Genomic DNA, 24,361 nt, shown 5'->3' on the forward strand with positions numbered 1-24,361 from the left:
ACCAGTTCTCAGGCATCGCTATGTCCACAACTTGCTCTGCCAGACCTCCGCCTGCTATGCCCCTCACACCTCCGACTTCTTCCCCCCCCCCGCAATCCTGCCGCTTACCTCCTTCCTCCTATCGCGGCTTACTGGAGAGCGGGAGGGCCTCTTGGTGTCCACTGTGTGCGGCGTCTCTCGGCAGGGTTCAAAAGCGTTCGGCTTGGTCGGGGGTACTCGTGCTTCTTCGGCCGTGTTCGCTGGGGTTCGGGACCCGGAAGTAAGCGTGAATCTCCGAGGGCTCGGCACGATAGTACAGTGATGCGCTGTCACTCCTCCTCCCGTCCAGCTTCAATGAACAGCTCCAGCCCACCTCACGCTGCGTCCGGCCGTAGCACTAAGCGCTCCACGCTCTCGTCATGGGGGTCTGGGAGAAAGTCACACACGGCGTCTCACATCTCTCACTCACTCCATCTTGCACATCCGGTCACGCCCCTTTCCTTTTCAATTTGCAGCCCCGTAATTTATGACATTGAGCTTGTTTCTTAAGGAGCAGGCTGGGAAGCCAGTCCCTGCACCCTTAACAATGGATGATTCACCAGCTGAATGTAAATAAAAAATGCAGACAATTTAAAATGATTTAAAAAAACAGCGCGGGGACCCTCTCCCCCCCAAAATCCATACCAGTCTCAGTATGCAGCCTGGCAGGTTAGGAAAAGGGGGGATGACGAGCGAGCGCCCCCCTCCCCCCAAACCATACCAGGCCACATGCCCTCAACATGTGGGGGTGGGTGCTTTGGGTGGGTGCTTTGGGGCAGAGGGCATGCGGCTTGGTATGGCCTTGCTTGCCCCCCCTCTTTCCTGACCTGCCAGGCTGCATACTTGGATAAGGGTCTGTTGTGGATTTTGGGGGGCACCCCACGTCATGTGTTTTTTTTTTTTTTTTTCTTTAATTGTGGCGTTTTCCTTAAAATCCATACCACACATGAAGGGCTTGGTATGCATTGGGGGTGGATCGGAGGCCCCACGTTTTTTCATTTTTAATTGTCGGCATTTTTTTTTTTTTTTTCCATTCAGCTGTCATCGGGGAACCCCAACCCCATGCTGTTTTACCGCATGCAATAATTTATGCAAATGAGTCACGTGACCATGTTATCACATGCGGTAAACGTTAATGAATTGATCCCTATATGTTTTTTTTAAAGAATGTTTATAATCAATAAACTGTGAATATGTGTTGCTAATTCAGCTTCTATCAGTGTTGTACCAGGTTCTATCAGTTTTATATTCTCTTATATTTTAGTAAAATTGCAGCTGGCAAACCAATGCAAGTGAAAATGTCTGGAATTGAATACATGAATGATGACCCAGCAATGGTGGATGTCCTTTATGCAAAAGTCGAAATGAAGGATCGATCAGAAAGGTTAGTATTGCAAAGTTTAATTTGAATCTCATGTTACTTTTACTGTTGCATGCCTGAAAATAAAAGTTAATTTTACAAATATTTGTCAACAGTTATGATATCAACATAGAAAAGTTGCTTTAGCCTGTGAGCCAGGTATAGCCTAGAATGCCTCCAATATTCTTCCCCATTGTGTTGATTGTCTGCATCAGTGTTTTTCTTAGACCATTTTGCTGGATTCTCCAACTGGGTGATTCTGATGTGACACCCAACAGCCCCTGTATTCATAGCACATGTAGTTCTTTGGAGCTTCTAGGGATATTTTGGTGGACATCTGTGAGGTGAGCGCCAAGCTACACCTTCCTTTCACCTGCTTCCTGTTTTCACAACCACAGCTTACTTTTACAGGTACAGGATGAAGGTTAGGCTCTGAAACAGATGTTCCCCAATATGGCGGTTAAGATGTAAACTGGTTGAGTGGTGAAGTGGTGAATATGCAAGGACTAGTGTATGTGTATGCATGTGGCAGGTAAAGAACTGTTTTGTTTTTTTAGATTGTTTGCTCTCAGATCTCTGAATTTATATCCAACCCTTTCTTTGTTTAGACAGAAAACATATACAGTGTCTTGAAAAAAAATTCATACCCCCTGAAATTTTCCACATTTCCCCAGTTATGTTACAGCCAAAAATGTAAATTGATTTTATGTGGTAGACCAGCACAAAGTGGCACATAATTGTGAAGAGGAAGGAAAATGATAAATGGTTTTCAACATTTTTTACAAATAAATATCTGAAAAGTGTGGCATGCATTTCTATTCAGACACCTTTACTCTGATACCCCTACCTAAAAACGAGTGGAGCCAATTGCCTTCAGAAGTCACCTAATTAGTAAATAGAAGCCACCTGTGTGTAATTTTAGTCTCAGTATAAATACAGCTGTTCTGTGAAGCCCTCGGAGGTTTGTTAGAGAACCTTAGTGAACAAAAATCATAATGAAGGCCAAGGAACACACCAGACAGGTCAGGGATTAAGTTGTGGAGAAGTTTAAAGTAGGTTTAGCTTATATAAAAAAATATCCCAAGCTTTGAACATTTCACAGAGCACTGTTCAATCCATCATCTGAAAATGGAAAGAGTATGGCACAACTGAAAACCTACCAACGCATAGCTGTCCACCTAAACTGACAGGTTGGGCAAGGAGAGCATTAATCAGAGAAGCGGCCAAGAGGACCATGGTAACTCTGGAGGAGCTGCAGAGATCCACAGCTCAGGTTGGAGAATCTGTCCACAGAACTATTAGTTGTGCACTCCACAAATCTGGCCTTTATGGAAGAGTGACAAGAAGAAAGCATTGATGAAAGAAAACCATAAGAAGTTCCGTTTGCGAGAAGCCATGTGGGGAACACAGTAAACACGTGGAAGAAGGTGCTCTGGTCAGATAAGACCAAAATTTAACTTTTTGGCCTAAAAGCAAAACGCTATGTGTGGTGAAAAACTAACACTGCACACACCATCCCCACCGTGAAACCTGGTGGTGGCATCATCATGTTGTGTGAATGCTTTTCTTTAGCAGGGACAGGGAAGCAGGTAAGAGTTGATGGGAAGATGGATGGATCCAAATACAAGGCAATCTTATGAGAAAACCTGTTAGTCTGCAAAGGACTTGAGACTGTGGCGGAGGTTCACTTTCCAGCAGGACAATGACCCTAAACATACAACCAGAACTACAATAGAATGTTTTAGATCAGTGGTTCTCAACCTGGGGGTCAAATTACGATTTTCCAGGGGTCACTGAATCCTGGGCTATTCCTGAAGCCCACACCACTCTCCCAGCCTTTTTGCTGCTGCCCAGCAGGGCTGCCCCTGGAGCCTGTGGCCACCCACTCAGCCTCTTTTCAGCCGTCCATTCAGTTCACGGCATGGTTGGGGGGGGGGGGGGGGCTAGATACTAGAGGTCAGCTGACTGCTGAGGAATGTGAAGTGAGAGGGGCTGGAGGAGACCCTATCTCCTGATTTCAGCATAGGTGTCAAGAGCTGGAGTCACAATGAATCTGGAAACATAGTGAGTAACACGACCTGTGATCAGAGTTGCTATTAAAAGTCCCCACTACAGTTCTTAGTTCAGCAGATGACCTTGATAAAGAACACCTAAGTTGGCTGATCAGAACTCCCCCAGCACTGCCACTCATCCCAACTACCCGCCAGCACTGCCACTCATCCCAACTACCCGCCAGCACTGCCACTCATCCCATCCCCCCCCACCCACCAAGGAGTAAAAGAACAAAAGAAAAAAATAAAATACATATAAGGGAGAGGGAAAGAGGGGGAGGAACAAAGAAAAAGGCAGAGAAAGAATAAGATAAAGAAAAAGAAAGGTGGCTAGAGAGAGGGATGGGGGAAAAAAAACAAGAAATTGGGAAACTCATGCTATGAAAATTTTACTGTTGGGGGTCCCCACAACTTGGGAAATTTTATCAAGGGATCACGGCAGTAGAAAGGTTGAGAACCACTGGTTTAGATCAAAGCATATTCATGTGCTAGTTTAAGTCCAGACCTAAATCCAATTGTGAATCTGTGGCAAGACTTGAAAATTGCTGTTCAGACGCTCTCCATCCATTCTGACAGAGCTTGAGCTATTTTGCAAAGTAGAATGGGCAAAAATGTCCTTCTCTAGATGTGCAAAGCTGGTAGAGACATTCCCAAAAAGAGTTGCAGTTGTAATTGCAGCAAAAGGTGGTTCTACAACGTATTGAATCAAGGTGGGCTGATTACAAATGCACGCCACACTTTTTAGATATTTATTTGTAAACAATTTTGAATACCATTTTCATTTTCCTTCCACTTCACAATTATGTGCCACTTTGTGTTGGTCTTACACATACAATCACAATAAAATACATTTACGTTTTTGGTTGTAACATGCCAAAATGTGGAAAATCTGAAGGGGTATGAATACTTTTTCAAGGCACTGTAGGCACAATGTTTTTTATAAAATTACAGACGTGTCATGGTTATGCAATAGAGTTCGTCTGCTTACCTGTCTCCATGTGTTTATTCTAGAGACCAGCCGAGCCTCACCTGTCTGCTTTTATAATCCATCCTCTGGCATGGCTCCACCCTAGCTCCTATCAGACTACTCTATATTAACCTGTGCACTGCTAGCCAATCCTGCTGATCAACCTTTGTGTGTTAGCTTCCTGTTTCCTGCCGTGTGCTCTGCTACTGTTTTCCGTTACCAACTTTGGCGTGTCTTGACTATCCCTGTTTGCCTGTGATCCTGACCTTTTGGCGTGTACCCGACTATTCTTGTCTGCTTGTGGCCCCGACCTTGGCTTTGTCCCTCACCATCCCTATCCTCCTGTTGCCTACTTTGGGTGTGAGCTGGAGGACCCTGGGGGTCGCGACCTGGAGCCAGTTGCAGCCAAGTCCATCCTCAGCACCAGAGGCGCTGGTGAACACAACAAGGGTCCACAACCTTGCGGTGCACTCCTAAGCCCTACGGTGTGCATCTGTCACCTGGGCTCTAGGTGACCTGACAGTATGATCAGCCATGGACCCGGCTGACGTGCCGCTCCCTGCAGTCGATCCATTGCAGGGCATAGTGCGGAGACTCGAGACCCAGGAATCTAATCAGACTCAGGTGATGCGATTCCTTCAGGATCTGGCTTCCCGCTTTGAGCAGCTACAGGCTTCCTTGGGAACCCCAAACCTGCAGCCTCAAGTATAGTCTGCGACTGCACCTGTCGCACCAGTCACATCCACGCATTCATTATTACTGCCAGCTCCGTCCCGTTTCTCTGGGGACTCCAAGGCCTGCAGGGGCTTCCTCAGCCAATGCACCATTCATTTTGAGCTCCAGTTTTTAAAACTTTCTGTCTGATCGGGCAAAGGTAGCCTATATAATTCCCCTCTCCAGTGAAGCTTTAGCCTGGGCTGCTCCCCTGTGGGAGAAAGATGATCCAGTAGTTTCCAGCCTGTCCCACTTCTTGAAGCTCTTTCGTAACATCTTCGAGGAGCCAGCTCGGGTTTCTTCTGCGGCTAGTGCCCTTTTACGCCTTCGCCAAGAATCTTGTTCAGTGGGCCAATATGCACTTCAGTTCCGTATCCTTACAGCGGAATTGAGCTGGAACAATGAGGCCCTGGTCACAACCTTTTTACATGGCCTCTCTGACCGAGTGAAGGACGAATTAGCAGGAAGAGCTATCCCCGCCGGTCTGGACGATGTAATTTCCTTATGTAATCAGATTGACATTCGTTTCCAGGAGAGGTCCTAGTCAGCCTGAGCTTTTTCCCCGTCTCCCTGTGGAGCATCCTCTGTCTGCTGAGGAACCCATGCAGCTGGGCTGGACCAGACTAACCCCCGAAGAACGTGCTAGACGCAGAACTCTGGGCTTGTGTCTTTATTGTGGGGGTAAGGGTCAATTTCGTGACTCCTGCTTGCTCCGTCTGGGTCTAATACATTTGGAAGGTGGAGTATTGGACCCAGAGACATCACCTTCTCGTCTCCTTCTTCCGGTGTTCCTCCATGTAGGCACTTCTCCCCAATCGGTCCTAGCATATCTGGACTCCGGGGCTGCCGGCAATTTTATGGACTGGAGAACTGATTCTTCTATGAAGCTTACCCTTTCTCCCCTCGCTACTCCACTGGTAGTCTCGGCTATTGATGGCACTGTGCTCCCAGGGGGCCCTATCCGTTTCCAGACGCTACCTATTAGGATGTCGGTAGGGATACTCCACCAGGAGTGGATCTCCTTCCTCATCCTACCCAAGGCCTCTACCCCCATTGTATTGGGCCTTCCTTGGCTACAGCTCCACTCGCCACATGTGGACTGGGTCTCTGGGCAGATCCTGGCCTGGGGTCCTTCGTGTTTCTCGTCCTGTCTTCCCAAGGTGACCCCCAAGAGGAAACTTCCCATTGCTACCACATCTGTATTGTCGGATCTTCCCGCGGCATACAGCGATTTCCGGGATGTGTTCTGAAAGAAGTCTGCTGAGGTGCTTCCTCCCCACAGATCTTTTGACTGTGCTATTGACCTTGTCCCTGGAGAAACCCTGCCCAGGGGTCGTACCTACCCTTTGTCCATTCCAGAGACCCAGGCCATGTCTGAGTATGTCGCCGAGAATCTGGAGAGAGGTTTCATCCGGAAATCCTCATCGCCTGCAGGAGCAGGGTTCTTTTTCGTTGCCAAAAAGGATGGTACCCTCAGACCCTGCATCAACTGTAGAGGTTTAAACGCAGTGACTATTAAAAACCGATACCCCTTACCTCTTATTTACCGAGCTATTTGACAGGTTGAAGGGGGCTTCCATTTTCACTAAGTTGGATCTCAGAGGTGCATACAATCTCATTTGAATACGGAAAGGTGACGAATGGAAGACCGCGTTCAACACTAGGGACGGGCATTACGAATACCTGGTTATGCCTTTTGGTTTGTGTAATGCTCCAGCTGTGTTCCAGAACTTTGTCAATGAAATATTCAGGGATCTACTGTACCAGTTTGTTGTCATCTATCTGGATGATATTCTCATCTTTTCCGAAAATCTGCCTGCTCACAGAAACCATGTACGCACCGTACTTCAGCGCCTTAGAGAGAACAATCTCTATGCCAAGATGGAGAAATGTTCCTTTGAATGTTCCGAGGTCCTGTTTCTGGGATCTTTTGTTTCTAGTGCGGGTATTTGCATGGATCCCGGAAAGGTCTCAGCCATTTCCAACTGGCCCCTTCCCGCTAGCCTCAAGGCCACACAGCGCTTTCTTGGCTTCACAAATTATTATAGGCAGTTCATAAGGAATTACTCTTCCATTGCTGCTCCTATTATCGCTTTGACCAAGAAGGGTGCGAATGCCAAAGACTGGCCTTCCGAGGCTGTCTCTGCGTTTCACGATCTGAAACAGGCCTTTGTCTCTGGACCCCTCTTGAGGAGACCAAATCCTGAGGACCCATTTTTTATTGAAGTAGATGCTTCTTCGATGGGGGTGGGAGCTGTGCTTCTTCAGGACTTTGAGAAGAAACGTCAACCATGTGCGTTCTTCTCCAAAAAAAATTCTCAGGCACAGAGAAATTATGCCTTTGGTGATCGGGAACTTCTCGCAATTAAATTCGCTTTTTATGAGTGGCGTCATCTCTTGGAAGGTTCCCCTCACTCCATAACGATCTTTACTGATCATAAGAATCTACAGTACCTACAGAATGCTAAACGTCTGAACCCCAGACAGGCCAGGTGGAGTCTCTTCTTTTCTCGTTTTAAATTCATGATTACGTACAAACCTGCAACGGTCAAGCTGATGCGCTCTCTAGGTCATTTGACACTTTGGACGAGGAGTCCAACCCTGATCCTGAGCCGATCATTCCTACCTCATGCATTGTTGCCCATTCTACCACCCTGGAATCAAAAATTCCTCCTGGTAAGACCTTTGTTCCCACGGAGCTAAGAACTAAGATCCTTCATTGGGGACATGATTGCAAGGTGGCAGGTCATGCTGGGTTCCTCTGATCCTTCCTGCTCATCAGTCGTCACTACTGGTGGCCTAATCTCCGCTTGGATGTTAAAGACTATGTTAAGGCTTGTCACGTCTGTGCTCAGTCTAAATCTTCCACTCAAGCCCCTGCTGGTCTTCTCATGCCCTTGCCCATTCCTAAGGAGCCCTGGTCTCATATCACCATGGATTTTATCACTGATCTTCCACTGTCGGAGAATAATACGGCCATTTGGGTAGTAATCGATCGGTTCTCCAAGATGGCTCATTTTGTTCCTCTTCCTGGTCTCCCTTCTGCCCCTGCCTTGGTCCCCATTTTTGTACGAGAGATTTTCCGCCTTCATGGTGTTCATTCTCATGTCGTTTCGGACAGGGGTGTGCAGTTTACTTCTCGTTTTTGGAGAGCCTTTTGCAAATCCCTCGACATTACCTTGGATTTTACCTCTTCTTATCCCCAATTCAATGGCCAGACTGAGAGAGTTAATCAGGAGTTGGAGGTCTTTCTCCGTACCTTGGTCTCTGCCCATCATGATGATTGGGCATCACTATTACCGTGGGCTGAGTTCTCCCACAATAATCATGTTAACGTTAGTTCTCAGAAAACACCCTTTGTCGCTGTTTATGGAAGACATCCTCAGCTTCCTCTTCCTATGACTTGTTCTTCTGACATTCCAGCTTTGGCTTTGTTCAGGAATCATTCAATTCCATGTGGGCTGACGTTCATGATTCCCTCCAGAAAGCTGCCAACAAATTCAAGAGTTTTGCTGACCGTCGCAGGCGTAAGCCACCTTCTCTTCAGCCAGGGGACAAAGTCTGGCTCTCCACCAGGAACATCAAACTCTGGGTTCCTTCCCTCAAATTTGCCCCAAGATTCATTGGTCCATACACCATAATTTGTAAACTGAATCCGGTTTGTTTCAAGCTCCAGATTCCCAAAAGCCTCAAAATCTCGAACTCCTTCCATGTTGCCCTTCTGAAGCCTTTAGTCCTCAATAAGTTTTCTCGTCCTCTCTCTACCGTAGCACCGGTTTCTGAGGATGATCAGGAGTACGAGGTTAGCCAAATTTTGGATTCCCAACTCTGTAGAGGCATTCTCCAGTACCTCGTGCACTGGAAAAGTTTTGGTCCTGAGGAGAGGTCGTGGATTTCGGCTTCCGAGGTCTTTGCACCTCGTCTGTTGAGGAAGTTTCATTTGAAGTTCCCCTCTAAACCTGGTCCCAGGCGGGGAAGGGGGAAGCCTCGTAAGAGGGGGGGTACTGTCATGGTTATGCAATAGAGTTCGTCTGCTTACCTGTCTCCATGTGTTCATTCTAGAGACCAGCCGAGCCTCACCTGTCTGCTTTTATAATCCATCCTCTGGCATGGCTCCACCCTAGCTCCTATCAGACTACTCTATATTAACATGTGCACTGCTAGCCAATCCTGCTGATCAACCTTTGTGTGTTAGCTTCCTGTTTCCTGCCGTGTGCTCTGCTACTGTTTTCCATTACCGACTTTGGCGTGTCTTGACTATCCCTGTATCTTCCACACTTGAACAGGAAACAGAAAAACAAAGAAAAGGCGCCTCTAAGTGTAGAATTAAAAGCTGTTTAATTTCCCAAAAAGGGTTAAAAACACTTAAAAGATATGTAGACTGGCAGAGCATATAATTAATATCCATGTAGGTGGTCCGTCATGAATGCAGTGGTCACTGGCATATACAAGTTCTTTAGGCTGTGTGTGTCCAGTAGCAGGGAGGTCCAGGGGATGCCAACAGGAAAAACAGCAGGGAGCTCCAAGAGAACTGACAGGCCAGCCCGCAATCACAGTCTCATAACACAAGGATCCCGGAAGTGACGTCAGCGGCAGGAGACAATAACCAGCAACCAGTGTGGACCACGAACAGGAAGCAAAACAGGAAGCAGTCATCAAAGAGGATGAGACCACTGCATTCATGCCGGACCACCTACATGGATATTAATGATATGCTCTGCCAGTCTACATATCTTGTAAGTGTTTTTAACACTTTTTGGGAAATTAAACAGCTTTTAATTCTACACTTAGAGGCGCCTTTTCCTTGTGTGAAGTTTGGGGATACTAGCTCCGTGGGATTAAGTGCATAAAACGTTGTCAGGTGAAACCAAAATATATTTATTTATAATTAAATCAAAAATAAAGCTTTTCTTCAGCATATAAAAACCGTAAATTAAAGTCCACTTATCTTCAGCACAAAATAATACAAAAAGAAAAGCACCTACAGTTCTGTAGACTGGTCTTCACCAAAAAGAGTCCTTGCGGAGATCTTTTTGCAGCCTCCAAAACAGCAAACAGCAAATACAACAACACAGCCGGACAGCTCCTCAGACAGGTGTTCATCTCCTTCTCCTCCTCACCACCACCTCTCTACTACTTCCTGTCTGTCTTCCTGGAGGCCGTTAACCCCCTGTGGTCAGGGAGGGAGGCTCTTTCCCACCTAAATGTCACTTTAGAGCCTCACAAATTCCGGGTCCCAACTATCTCTCTTAAAATATAGAGAGGACCGTGAATCAGTCTTCTCCCGAAAACTATACCCGGAATCTGTCACCCATTTTTGGGTGACCCCCTGAGGCCTACCATGATTCCCTTAAAGGGACCACATCCAGAATATAGGCGCCACATAGTACCCATCCAGGACCCAACCTTGGCGTCCTGTACATTTGTTTTTCTATCTAAAATACCTGGTGAATATTGTATTGTATCACAGTTATCTGTACAGAGTAGACGTCCACAGGATACTAACTTTTGGGAATACTCAAAACCTATATGGCTTTTTAGAGAAATTAACATGACGGTTAATGAGATCTGTTTCAGCTAACCTGGGACTTTAAGCAAGAGAAATGTAATCCCAGAACCTCAGATTAGACTGTTGTACTTCTAAAAAGCTGGCATCTGTCTTGGCCAGACAATCATGGCTATAGGTCTTATTTTAACTTAAGATCATGTTCGTGGAAAGAATAAAGTCCTTTCAGGGAAGACCATCGATTGCAATTTTTTTTAGATGTTTTGAGTAAAGGCTTTTCTTGTTTGTATATATACTCTTTGAACTTGCATTAAACTACTTAAGACATTCAGCACATTATATGTTCGATATTTAAAAGCGCTAATGATATTGATTTTATTTTATTTTATAATGCTTATAAAATTTTTCACCCCTTGGACATTTTCGTGTTTATTGTCATAGATCATTGAATTACAGTGGATCTGTTATAAATGAATTAAAGTTTACACAGAACAACAGAAATAGAATCTTTCCTGTTAGTAGAGTGCAAAAAAGTAGGAACCCTTATAAAGTACCTGTATTTATTGGTGTATAACATGCACAGGCATGTAACACGCACCTTCATTTTAAGAGGGAAGTTTTAGGGAAAAAACTTTTTTTAAATAAACCACTTTGAATTAAAATAAGGGTCAGTGGCCATCTGCAGCCTCCCCATCGCCCATCTGCAGCCTCAATGCTGCCTGATCAATGCCAATCTGCAGTATTAATGCAGCCTGATCAATTCCCATCTGCAGCCTCAATGCAGTCTGATCAATGCCCATCTGCAGCCCATCTTCCATCAATGCAGCCTGATTAATGCCCATTTTTAGCCTCAATGCTCATGTGCAGCCTCACTTTCTCTCATAAATGCAGCCTGAACAGTACAGGAAAATCACAGAGCCTTCATCTCCTGTTTGCTCGGCTCTCAGTGGTTAGTCACACACACAGCCCCGCCTCTGCCTTTGACATTGGACCAGCTCCTGTGATAGGCATTGGACCATTGCTGTTGGCGGAGGTGTGACTGTGTGTGTGGGATGAGAGCTGAGTGAGAGTAAACAGGAGATGATGGCTCAGTGAATTCTGGCAGCACTCGTCCCCCTCCTTCCCCTCCGAGGTACACTATCAGCATATAACACACACCCACGATTTGCCCCCTTTTTTCAGGGGGAAAAGGTGCGTGTTATACGCGGATAAATATGGTACTCATTTCCCAACTGGGAACATGGCAGTAAAAGTGTTTAAGCTTTTTCGATGGGGCTTGGCTAACCGCCAAACGAGATGGACATCTGATCTCTCAGCTCCAGCACCGACCAGACGAATCACACAGCATCACTACCATCCAGGCAGCTCCCTGCGACAGACAAACATACTGGAGGACAGGCACACACATCCAGCATGTCCGGCCAGACCTGCAAATGGAAAGAATACCATCAGCTGAAGAAACTGACGGATTTCTTCACACAGCTGCTGGACACAAAGCTCCAAGATGGCACCTGCGGCCATACACACCGATCCACATCAGCCTATACAGACCTTCCAGACGAGGAAGGACAAGAAATACCTCCACAAAATCATTCCCTGGATGCCTTTCCCATCTCCATATCGTCATCGGCCAGCAATAGCCCAGTAAAATCACGAATGTAATTGGATTCTGATCTGAACGGTGAGCCCTGCATTTATGCTTATTACAACACAGTCATCCCCTATAGTGGCCTTCCCTACCACTAACCAGCCTGTTTTAGACACGACCACGAAAGAGATGCTCATCTCTCACAGAGCACTGTTCAGTCATCCAATAATGGAAAGAGTATGGCACAACTGAAAACCTACCAACACATGTCTGTCCACCTAAACTGACCATTTTGGGCAAGGAGAGCATTAATCAGAGAAGTGGCCAAGAGGCCCATGGTAACTCTGGAGGAGCTGCAGAGATCCACAGCTCAGGTGGGAGAATCTGTCCACAGAACTATTAGTTGTGCACTGCACAAATCTGGCCTTTATGGAAGAGTGACAAGAAGAAAGCCATTGTTGAAAGAAAGCCATATGAAGTCCTGTTTGCGAGAAGGCATGTGGGGGACACAGTAAACACGTGGAAGAAGGTGCTCTGGTCAGATAAGACCAAATTTGAACTGAGGAGGCAACTGGACACCATTACCAAGCCACTAAATAATCACAAAATCCCATATCAATGGGGTTTTCCTGCCAAAATCATAGTCACCAAAAATGGTGTCAAACATAATATCTCCACAGTGGAAGAAGGCCTCAAACTCCTAAACTTGTGGGGCATTATCCCTGACCAGCCTGGGGTGGCTCAACCCCACCTCAGAGAGATCGCCCATCCTCCCAAACCGAATCTCCATACTGGCAAACACTGACTTATGTCTGAATGGTGACCTACCAGCAAAAGCCACTTGAACATTAATTCCGGTCGGATGCCTTGCTTGTTGCAATTAGCTCCACAAACTTTCACCCCATAGTTTCACAGCAGCCTAGTTACGATCAGCTGTTGCCAGTTATCGATCAGTTACTACTTACTTAATACTACTGAACTGTATTTCTCATCTTCAACTTTTTGTTTTTTTCTTTTACCTTCATTTTGTATTTCCCATCCCTGAGAGCTACAGAAAAATAAGGAACAAAGAACTTCAATCTTCGGACCGTATTGAGTAGCGAATGACCTACACATATTCGTGAGTAAATTCCTACTTTACTTAATTCTGCACAACACGAGCCAAGATGTCTAAATTCCTATTGCTCAACGCCAAAGGGCTAAACCATCCAGCAAAGAAAACCTCCCTATGGCGCACAGCCCAGGAATCTAAGTGTGACGTACTATGTGTACAAGAGACACACTTTAAAAATTCAATGGAACTTCACTGCACTAACAAACATTTTTCTCACATCTTTCAAGCACCCGGCCCCAACAAGAAAAATTACATTTTGATCGCAATCAAAAACACAATTGCCTTCACACTCCACAACAGCATGATTGATGTAGAAGGCCGATATATAGCCCTAGACTGTACCCTGGACAAAACCAGATACACCATTGTGAACATGTACACACCCAACACTAGGCAAATAAAGTTCCCCTCTAAATTGATGAAGCAAATTACCACATTTCACCAAGGTCACCTTATTGTCTGCAGAGGCTTTAACATAGTACTGGATAACTCCATTGGCGCGTCATCCCGCAATACCAGACTCGCTTCACCCATGGGGTCATTCAGAAGGAAGAACAACCTCTACGACGTCTGGAGATGTCACCACACCACCAAACGTGACTATTCTTTTTGCATAGACAACTCATACACCAGGATTTATTTATTTTTGGTGGAAAACAAAGAAGATACCAAATAGATATCAACAGGTCTTACTTTTAAGGCATGGAAGCAAATAGGAAAGCAGAAAATATTTATTTTATTGAAAAATACAATATCATAACAGTGTTCAAAACAATATAAAAATCATATGAAATGATATAATTTGTACATTGAGCCCTTGTCTATGCGTTTCGCAGTAAAGGCTTCCTCAGAACACAGAAAAGGTTCAAAACAAAGCATAGATACATAAACTTTGCGTTGTATGTCACATTTATAAAGCATGTGCTCAACTATCCAGAAAGCAGGGAGGCAAGCATAATCAAAAACGATGGAGAAAAAAAAAGACATTTCAAGTGTGCATGTGCACCAAAACCACCAAGGGAACAACGGGCTAAGCCATCAGACGCGCACGCATCGGCGCGTCATAATATCCAAGCTACATTGTGGGGGTTTTGGGGATTGTGGATCTAACTTATGCGTACGCACAGACATAAGATGCCTATAACAGACAAGGTGCAATCTGCACATAGCAGCACAATACAACGCCGACACATCCCGGCACCATATAAAGCTCAAAGGGGCCACGATTGCTGCGAATATCACAGTAGCCAGATGATTAGTTGGCGCATGCCCGCACATATATAGGTAAACAAAGAAAGAAGAAACAAACAGTCTCACATCAAGACTGAAAAGCATACACACCCTACAATCCTTGTGAATAGAGAGCACATGCTAGCCAAATAAAAATACACATGAACACTTAGAAAAATAGATACATAAACATGAAGAGAATTTTTTTTTTTTTTACACATTTATAATTAAAGCTTCCATTAGTGAGAGATCCAATATTGATTGCTAGATCCTGATTGATTGCTAGATATATTATGCCACATACTCACACAGCAGTCCCCTTAACAAAGTAGAAGTGTTGTCCTGCATCACTGGTACGAGCAAACAGGAAGGGAGGGGAGGGGGAGGAGACCAGTGGAGACACAGGAGACAGCCATACTGCAGATGATGGAATCACATAAACTGACCACATGGTCAGTGCTCAGTGGCCATGATATTCCATGGTCACTTTGCAGAGGGCATAGCCAGGCAGGATCAGACAGGTTTTTTAGGTGTTACAGGTGTGCCAATTGACACAACACAAGCACTGTGCTGTATAACATGCTTTAAGGGAACAGGATCTGTTTTTTGTTTTCTTTGGGGGGGGGGGGGGGGGTTAACAAACCCTTTAACTCAGTAGAGCAAACTAGCTCATTCGGATTGCTAATCACAAAACATACCAGCTGTCTTCTCACCCATGCTGACCAGTGCATGTACAGACATTCCTAGTAATGTTAATAGCAAGCAAACTTCAGCTCAGCCAAGTACAAGTTCTTTTTCACGTTGTAACCACGGGCTTTCCTTCTCTTTGCTGCCTTAGGCATGTCATTATTTCCTCTATGCGATCCTCCTTCACTCCTCTGTTCTCTGCCACTGCTTATCAGTGTATCTCTCCACTTGGCCAGCTCTGCTGTCATGCATGAACACCTCCGATCACTGCTTCGCTTTCCCTTCAGCTACAGCTGCACTATGTGCCAGGGAGAGATTGTTAGAATGTCGGACCCCACAACAATGACAGGGCCCAGGGCAGCTGCCCCGTTTGCCCCGCCTTAAAGAGGGCCCTGATTGTAAGTGAATATTTTCATGTTCAACTGCTAATTTTCTATTGGATTACCATCTAGACTATGATTTGGCCATTCCAGGACATTAACATTATTGTTGATACAGCCAGATGTTAGGCTCCAAACTCCTTCAGGGTTGCCACAGATGTCTTGGCCTTCCTAACTAGTGTCTCTGCATGTTTACTCAGTTTTGGTGCACAGCTAGGTCTTGCCAATGTACAGCTATGCTATACTCTTTAAAAAATAAAAAAACAGCGCAACAAAGAGACTTGTGATATGGTGTAAGAAAACACATAAAAAACATTTATTAAATATGAAGAAAACAATGGCAAAGACATCTGATCCTCCTGGGATCTTAAAAGCATAAAAATCATCAGTCATCAATCATAAAAAGATATATAAACTGACAGATGTTTTGTGACGAATCACCCCTGGAGTCTTTTGTTTGTGACTTTAAGATGATAGAAAACCTGCACTGCCACCAATCAGCTGGAATATGGGGACTTGGTAATTGTGAACAATCCTCCAGAAAGGGGAGAGGAAAAAGTTAATGAAGTGCAGGTAAATGGAACTATGTTCCTGGAGTCACTCACTGTTAGTGGATGGACTGCGGCGCCGCCGCTCTGAGCCTTTGTAGTGGAGGGGAGATGTACAATCCTGCTCCGTGTGTTGATGCAGACTCTGGGACGGAGGTGCGGTGCACGCTGAGTGGTGTAAACTAAAGTTGGGCGCGAGGTGGCGTCCGCCTGGCGTGACAGAAGACCTGGAGCGCAATGCACAGGTCTGACGTGTCGTGCCGTCTGTCCGAACGGCTGGGTGTCACGTGGAGAGCTCCGTAGTGAGGAAGGTTGCCATGCCGACTGCCTGCTTACATATTTCGCGCACATGCACTTTTTCAAAGCTAGCTAGCTTTGAAAAAGCGCATGCGCGCGAAACATATAAGCAAGCAGTCGGCATGGCAACCTTCCTCACTACGGAGCTCTCCACGTGACACCCAGCCGTTCGGATAGACGGCACGACACGTCAGACCTGTGCATTGCGCTCCAGGTCTTCTGTCACGCCAGGCGGACGCCACCTCGGGCCCAACTTTAGTTTACACCACTCAGCGTATCTTAATACATGGATAACTGTTCTGAATAAAGGAAATATTTGTTTGTGCGCCAATGACTCTTTTTTGTTGTTTATGTTATGCTATACTCTTTCCATTTCTTAGTTCTTGATTTTACTGAACCCCAAAGGAATATTTGGTGTCTTGGAAATTGGAATGCATCCATGCCCTGACTTGCACTTTTCTATCTCCTTTTCATGGTGTTGCTTGAGGTGTTCTTTTGTCCTTATGGTACCGGTTATGCTATGATACTGGATCATAAGAATTTAGACCTTCCAGAAACATATGTGTTTTTTTTTACAATGACTACAAACCCCTTGACCACACATAACGCAACACCCTACTATGTGCTAAACAATGGCCGTACAAGTGTGAAGGTGCCCTTAAATGTTTCTGGTTATTCTTCTTTTTTAATTTATAGGACTCAGAATACAGGGGTTAACTCTTATATGCTAACAAAAAGAATGAACCCTATGGAAGGAAGATCAAGATACCTGCAAAGTTATTTATGTGAGCAAGTCTACTCGGTTTACTTCTAATCTTAAGTTTAAGTAAATAATTGCAGCGAGGTTCCTCCAGGTTTATGCTTAAGGTGGGACACCAGACCAGTTAGAATGTCAAGATTCTGAAAACAGTATTTCAGAGTTAGGCGGTAACAGCAAGCAACATAAGACTATCGGGGGAACAGCCATTTAGCACAGAGGATTTGTCTTCCTCTTACTAACAGTGTTGTCGGACAGCTGTAGAGGGAGAAGTAGTGCCCTGTCTGACCTCGCAGCTAACCTTAAACAGGACCTAGGAAGATGGAACAAAGTACTACATGTACAGAAAAATCTTGGTTTGAGAGTAACTTGGTTTGAGAGCGTTTTAATAAATTTTGACTTGATATACAAGCGATGTCTTGATATACAAGTAGCGTCGTGTCACAACTGAGTATACAAGAGAAGAGAGGCGCCTCTAAGTGTAGCAATACAGTTACATTTAATAAAGGTACAACATTTAGAAACTCACATGGTTGATGATTAAAACAGGCACATCTAAGTATGCAGGTATCTGGGGTAAAGCTGTCCACCATCCTCCTCACTGCCATTGACATTGTCCCTTCCACGCTGCGCTCCATGAGCTCCATGATCGGTTCAAGAGTCGCTTTCAGATCGCTCTACTGCAGGGTAGTCTTCCCGGTCACAATTGCAGACTGACAGTGGTGAGAGGCGGTGCGGGGGATGGTCTGCGTGGACTGCTTTACCCCGGATGCTTGCATACTTAGATGTGCCTCTTTTAATCATCAACTATGTGAGTTGCTAAATGTTGTACCTTCATTAACCAGTTGCCGACCGCCGCACGCCGATGTACGTCGGTAGAATGGCACGGGCAGGCATAAGGACATACATGTACGTCCCTTGCCTCCCGCGGGTCGGGGGCCCGATCGGGCCCCCGCCTGGTGCCTGCGGCGGTCGGTTTTCGTCCGGGAGCGATCCGGGACGAGGGGGCGGCCATTCATTCATGGCCACCCCCTCGCGATCGCTCCCGACGAATAGAAATCCCCGGTGACATCACTTCCTCTCCTGTAATGTAAACACAGGAGAGGAAGTGATGTATTCTCTCCTCCGTGTCGGTATTTTTCGTTCCGACACGGAGGAGAGCGGATCGGTGAGTTGCACCAACACTCTACACACACAGTAGAACATGCCAGGCACACTCACACCCCCCCTTTACCCCCCGATCACCCCCCCAATTACCCCTGCCCCCCAGTCACAGTGACACCAATGTCATTTTTTTTTTTTTTTTTTTGCATTGGTGTCATTTGTGACTGTAATAACTGTTAGGGCAGTTAGGGTTAGCCCCCTTTAGTTCTAATGTACCCCCTAACCCCCCCAATAAAGGTTTAACCCCGTGATCACCCCCCGTCGCCAGTGTCACTAAGGCTGGGTTCACATTGCAGCGGTTTATGAGAACGAATGTGATTCGCACCGCACTGCAGTGCAAATCACATCCGATCTCTGTGCGATTCGAGTTCAGCCATTCGCCGCACCCGCCGCACCCGCCACACCCGCCGCACCCGCCGCAAATTCGCACGGGACCCTTTTTTTGGCCCGCAGCAGAATCGGATCGCATGGGTGTTCACACCATGCGATCCGAGTTTGCAGATCGCACTGCGATATGCGAACTGATCTGGGGGTGTCAGTAACATTTCACTGACACTCCCAGCAGTTCGCATAGGGCAGTGTGAACTGCCGCCGGGAGGCATGCGATGCGGGAACCCGCCGCGGATTCGCGGCGTTTCCGCATCGCTCCAGTGTGAACCCAGCCTAATAAGCGATCATTTTTCTGATCGCCGTATTAGTGTCACAGGTGACGCTAGTTAGGCAGGTAGGTATTTAGGTTCGCCGCAGCTTTTTATAGCGCCAGGGACCCCCATATACTACCGCATAAAGCCCCCTGATTGCCCCCTAGTTAACCCTTTCACCAGTGATCACCATATAACTGTTACAGGTGACGCTGGTTGGTTAGTTATTTTTTTATAGTTTCAGGGCACCCGCCATTTATTACCTAATAAAGGTTTAACCCCCTGATCACCCGGCGGGTGTCATTTGTGACTAATAACTGTTAGGGCAGTTAGGGTTAGCCCCCTTTAGTTCTAAGGTACCCCCCTAACCCCCCCAATAAAGGTTTAACCCCGTGATCACCCCCCGTCGCCAGTGTCACTAAGGCTGGGTTCACATTGCAGCGGTTTATGAGACTGGATGTGATTCGCACCGCACTGCAGTGCAAATCACATCCGATCTCTGTGCGATTCGAGTTCAGCCATTCGCCGCACCCGCCGCAAATTCGCACGGGACCCTTTTTTTGGCCCGCAGCAGAATCGGATCGCATGGGTGTTCACACCATGCGATCCGAGTTTGCAGATCGCACTGCGATATGCAAACTGATCTGGGGGTGTCAGTAACATTTCACTGACACTCCCAGCAGTTCGCATAGGGCAGTGTGAACTGCCGCCGGGAGGCATGCGATGCGGGAACCCGCCGCGCATTCGTGGCGTTCCCGCATCGCTCCAGTGTGAACCCAGCCTAATAAGCGATCGTTTTTCTGATCGCTGTATTAGTGTCACAGGTGACGCTAGTTAGGCAGGTAGGTATTTAGGTTCGCTGCAGCTTTTTATAGCGCCAGGGACCCCCATATACTACCGCATAAAGCCCCCTGATTGCCCCCTAGTTAACCCTTTCACCAGTGATCACCATATAACTGTTACAGGTGACGCTGGTTGGTTAGTTATTTTTTTATAGTTTCAGGGCACCCGCCATTTATTACCTAGTCTCACTAGTGTACCCCTAAATTTAGGGGTGTCTACTTTCCAAAATGGGGTCATTTGGGGGGGGTTTGTGCCATCTTGGCATTTTATGGCCTTCAAAACTGTAACGCCCTTAGAAAGCCTGAAGGCGGTGCTTGGTTTTCGGGGCCCCGTACGCGGCTAGGCTCCCAAAAAGTCCGACATATGTGGTATCCCCGTACTCAGGAGAAGCAGCAGAATTTATTTTGGGGTGTCATTTCACATATGCCCATGGCATGCGTGAGCAATATATCATTTAGTGACAACTTTGTGGAAAAAAAAAAAAAAGTTTGTAATTTTCCCGCAACTTGTGGCAAAATATAAAATATTCCATGGACTCAACATGCCTCTCAGCAAATAGCTTGGGGTGTCTACTTTCTAAAATGGGGTCATTTGTGGGGGTTTTGTGCCATCTTGGCATTTTATGGCCTTCAAAACTGTAATAGGTAGTGAGAAGTGAACTCAAAAATGTACGCCCTTAGAAAGCCTGAAGGCGGTGCTTGATTTTCGGGGCCCCGTACGCGGCTAGGCTCCCAAAAAGTCCCACATATGTGGTATCCCCGTACTCAGGAGAAGCAGCAGAATTTATTTTGGGGTGTCATTTCACATATGCCCATGGCATGCATGAGCAATATATCATTTAGTGACAACTTTGTTAACAAAAAAAAAAAAAAAAAAAAGTTTGTAATTTTCCCGCAACTTGTGGCGAAATATAAAATATTCCATGAACTCAACATGCCTCTCAGCAAATAGCTTGGGGTGTCTACTTTCTAAAATGGGGTCATTTGTGGGGGTTTTGTGCCATCTTGGCATTTTATGGCCTTCAAAACTGTAATAGGTAGTGAGAAGTGAACTCAAAAATTTACGCCCTTAGAAAGCCTGAAGGCGGTGCTTGGTTTTCGGGGCCCCGTACGCGGCTAGGCTCCCAAAAAGTCCCACATATGTGGTATCCCCGTACTCAGGAGAAGCAGCAGAATTTATTTTGGGGTGTCATTTCACATATGCCCATAGCATGTGTGAGCAATATATCATTTAGTGACAACTTTGTGTAAAAAAAAAAAAAATTTTTTTTTTTGTCATTATTCAATCGCTTGAGGCAAAAAAATAAAATATTCAATGGGCTCAACATGCCTCTTATCAATTTCCTTAGGGGGTCTACTTTCCAAAATGGGGTCATTTGGGGGGGTTTTGTACTGCCCTGCCATTTTAGCACCTCAAGAAATGAGATAGGCAGTCGTAAACTAAAAGCTGCGTAAATTCCAGAAAACGTACCTTAGTTTGTAGATGTGACAACTTTTGCGCAAACCAATAAATATACAATTATTGACTTTTTTTTTACCAAAGACATGTGGCTGAATACATTTTGGCCTAAATGTATGACTAAAATTGAGTTTATTGGATTTTTCTAATAACAAAAAGTAGAAAATATCATTTTTTTTTCAAAATTTGCGGTCTTTTTACGTTTATATCGCAAAAAATAAAAATCGCAGAGGCAATCAAATACCATCAAAAGAAAGCTCTATTTGTGGGAAGAAAAGGACGCAAATTTTGTTTGGGTACAACATTGCATGACCGCGCAATTACCAGTTAAAGCAGCGCAGTGCCAAAGTGTAAAAAGACCTCTGGTCATTTACCAGCAAAATGGTCCGGTCTGAAAGTGGTTAAATTTAACCATATTACTACACTTAGAGGTGCTTCTCTTCTCTTTTATATTCTGTAGCTCCTGCTGGATTTTGCTTCTAATCTTGTGGAGGCTTCTATTTGTGAATGGACATTTTATGATTACACAACCTATCACATTGCTATAATCTTTTTTTATATGGACTATAAACTGAAGGACTTATAAATAAATGGTTGTAGAACGGATCATTTAAGTTTCCATTATTCCTTATAGGGAAATTCACTTTGATATACAAGTGCTTTGGATTACAATCATGCTTCTGGATCTAAATGTGCTCACAATCCAGGGTTTCACTTTATTTTTTCCCTGAGGAACCTAATACAAAATTAATAAAACTGAAGTGAGATTTCTTCTTTAACCACTTCCCGACCAGCGCACGACGATGTACGTCGACAGAATGGCACGGGCAGGCATATTGGCGTACATGTACGTCCAAAATTCGTTGCCGCGCTGGTCGGGACCCCCGTGAGTCCGGTCGCGGGACCCGCGGACTCGATCGCCGCGGGCATCCCCGCGATCGTCTCACGGAGCGGCCGAATGGAGGAAATGCTGTATAAACAACATTTTTCCATTCTGCCTAGCAACTAGTGACGCTGATCTCTGCTCCATGTGATTGGAGCAGAGATCAGTGTACACTAAATGAAAGCCCAACCCCCCCACAGTTAGTAACACACCCCTAGGAACACTTAACCCCTACACTGCCACCCACTGGTTAACCCTTTCACTGCCAGTGTCATTTACACAGGAATCACTGCATTTATATAGCAGTGATTACTGTATAAATGACAATGGTCCCAAAAATGTGTCAAAAATGTCCGATGGGTCCCCCACAATGTCGCAGTCACAATAAAAATCGCAGATCGCCGCCATTACTAGTAAAAAAATAAATAATAAAAAATTATTAATAAAAATGCTATAAAACTATCCCTATTTTGTAAACGCTATAACTTTTGCGCAAACCAATCAATAATCGCTTATTGCGATTTTTTTTACCAAAAATATGTAGAAGAATACGTATCGGCCTAAACTGAGGGCAAAATTTTTTTTTTTAGATATTTTTGGGGGATATTTATTATTACAAAAAGTAAAAAATAATGCGTTTTTTTCAAAATTATCGCTCTATTTTTGTTTATAGCGCAAAAAATAAAAACCGCAGGGGTGATCAAATACCACCAAAAGAAAGCTCTATTTGTGGGAAAAAAAGGACGTTAATTTTGTTTGGGAGCCACGTCGCACGACCGCGCAATTGTCAGTTAAAGCGACGCAGTGCCGAATCGCAAAAAGTGGTCTGGTCTTTGACCAGCAAATTGGTCCGGTCTGAAAGTGGTTAAAGGGAATATATCGGTTTATTTTTATTAAGCAGTGCACTAAAAATAACTTTTTTTTTTTCAGAACCATACACCTGATATACTGCAGAAAAAAGTAAATGGATTGATGGGTGCACGTTTAATATTCTAAGACTGGGGGTGCTTTTATAAAACTATTTAGAAAGGCAAAAATACAGGTACTGATAGGTGAATAAGGCACCAAATCCCTATAGAACATAGAACCACTTTATGGTGCTGGATATCTCAGAAATAAGACAATGGTGAAAGTTTAAAAAAAGTTATTTTATTGGATTACAAGGTAAAAAGGCATTTTGATAAAGCCCTGAAAAGTTAAAAACAATAGGTATATCTTTTGTCAGGCACAAATCTGTCTTTAACCCACTTGACATAACGTATCGAGAATAATGCATGACTGATGGTTTACAGATCCATAATAAGACAAGTGAGTCAAGGTAAATTTAAATTTACTTGCGTTTTACTGGTGCAGCTTCACTAGGAGAATTTTATGTGTCCAAACATATACCACTAGAGGGAGCCTCCATAACCACCGAAGAAAAGGGGGGACTCCAACTGATCCAAACAGATGGCACCAATTGCAGGTCACATATTCACATACTGTACATAAAGAGGGTAGAACTTCTCCCAGGACAAGAATCAGTCTCGCATAGTCTCGAGGTACAGCAGGGATGTAAAAAAATGTAATACACCGATCCCCAACTTGCCTGAGACTGCTGAATCCCAAATCACATAGCCAGACTGTCTCCCTGTCAACAGTATCACTACTTCTGGAATGTGTGGTGTTATAATTTAGCAGTTTTCTGAACCATACACCTGATATACTGCAGAGTAAATAGGTTGATGGATGTAATGTTAACATTTTAGGACTGAGGGTGGTTTTAGAAAACTATTCGAAAACAATAAAAACAAACAAAAAAAAAAAAACTGTCAAACTTTTAAGGCACCAGAACACAATTACTGTATATATCTATGATATGAAATGTATTCTATAATATTAACATTTAAAAAAAAAACACTTTTATCAAATTAATAGCATTAAGTTTATCAATTTCTACATATTTGTGGCGACGTCCGGACCAAGTCCCATAAGTCTATTTATGGAAAAATACTGTTCCCTGTTCTACGAGTAGTCAATAGTTTTGTATGAGGTGATGGCTAAAGATAAAAGAAGATACTCGGGTTGGCCTCTTTCACTTCACTAGAACAAGGAAATAATACATGTGGATTTTTCTTCTTCTTTTTAAGGCATCTACAACATTTTTTTTCTAAAC

The 24,361-nt window shown here is 44.8% G+C and overlaps 1 protein-coding gene across 2 annotated transcripts in view; it reads left to right on the forward strand.

Moving 5' to 3' along the window:
* The window catches only part of ASCC1 (activating signal cointegrator 1 complex subunit 1), a 462,103-nt gene that overhangs the window by 127,153 nt on the left and 310,589 nt on the right, over nt 1-24,361 (forward strand). For both annotated transcript variants that reach the window (XM_077454415.1, XM_077454414.1), the window contains exon 7: nt 1,283-1,402. In XM_077454415.1, coding sequence (XP_077310541.1) covers nt 1,283-1,402 — 120 coding nt within the window. The remainder of the gene's footprint in view (nt 1-1,282; nt 1,403-24,361) is intronic.

Source organism: Lithobates pipiens, unplaced genomic scaffold (genome assembly GCF_037356315.1).
Source record: "Lithobates pipiens isolate NorthernLeopardFrog02 unplaced genomic scaffold, aLitPip1_a1.2 Scaffold_25, whole genome shotgun sequence".
NCBI lineage: Eukaryota > Metazoa > Chordata > Amphibia > Anura > Ranidae > Lithobates > Lithobates pipiens.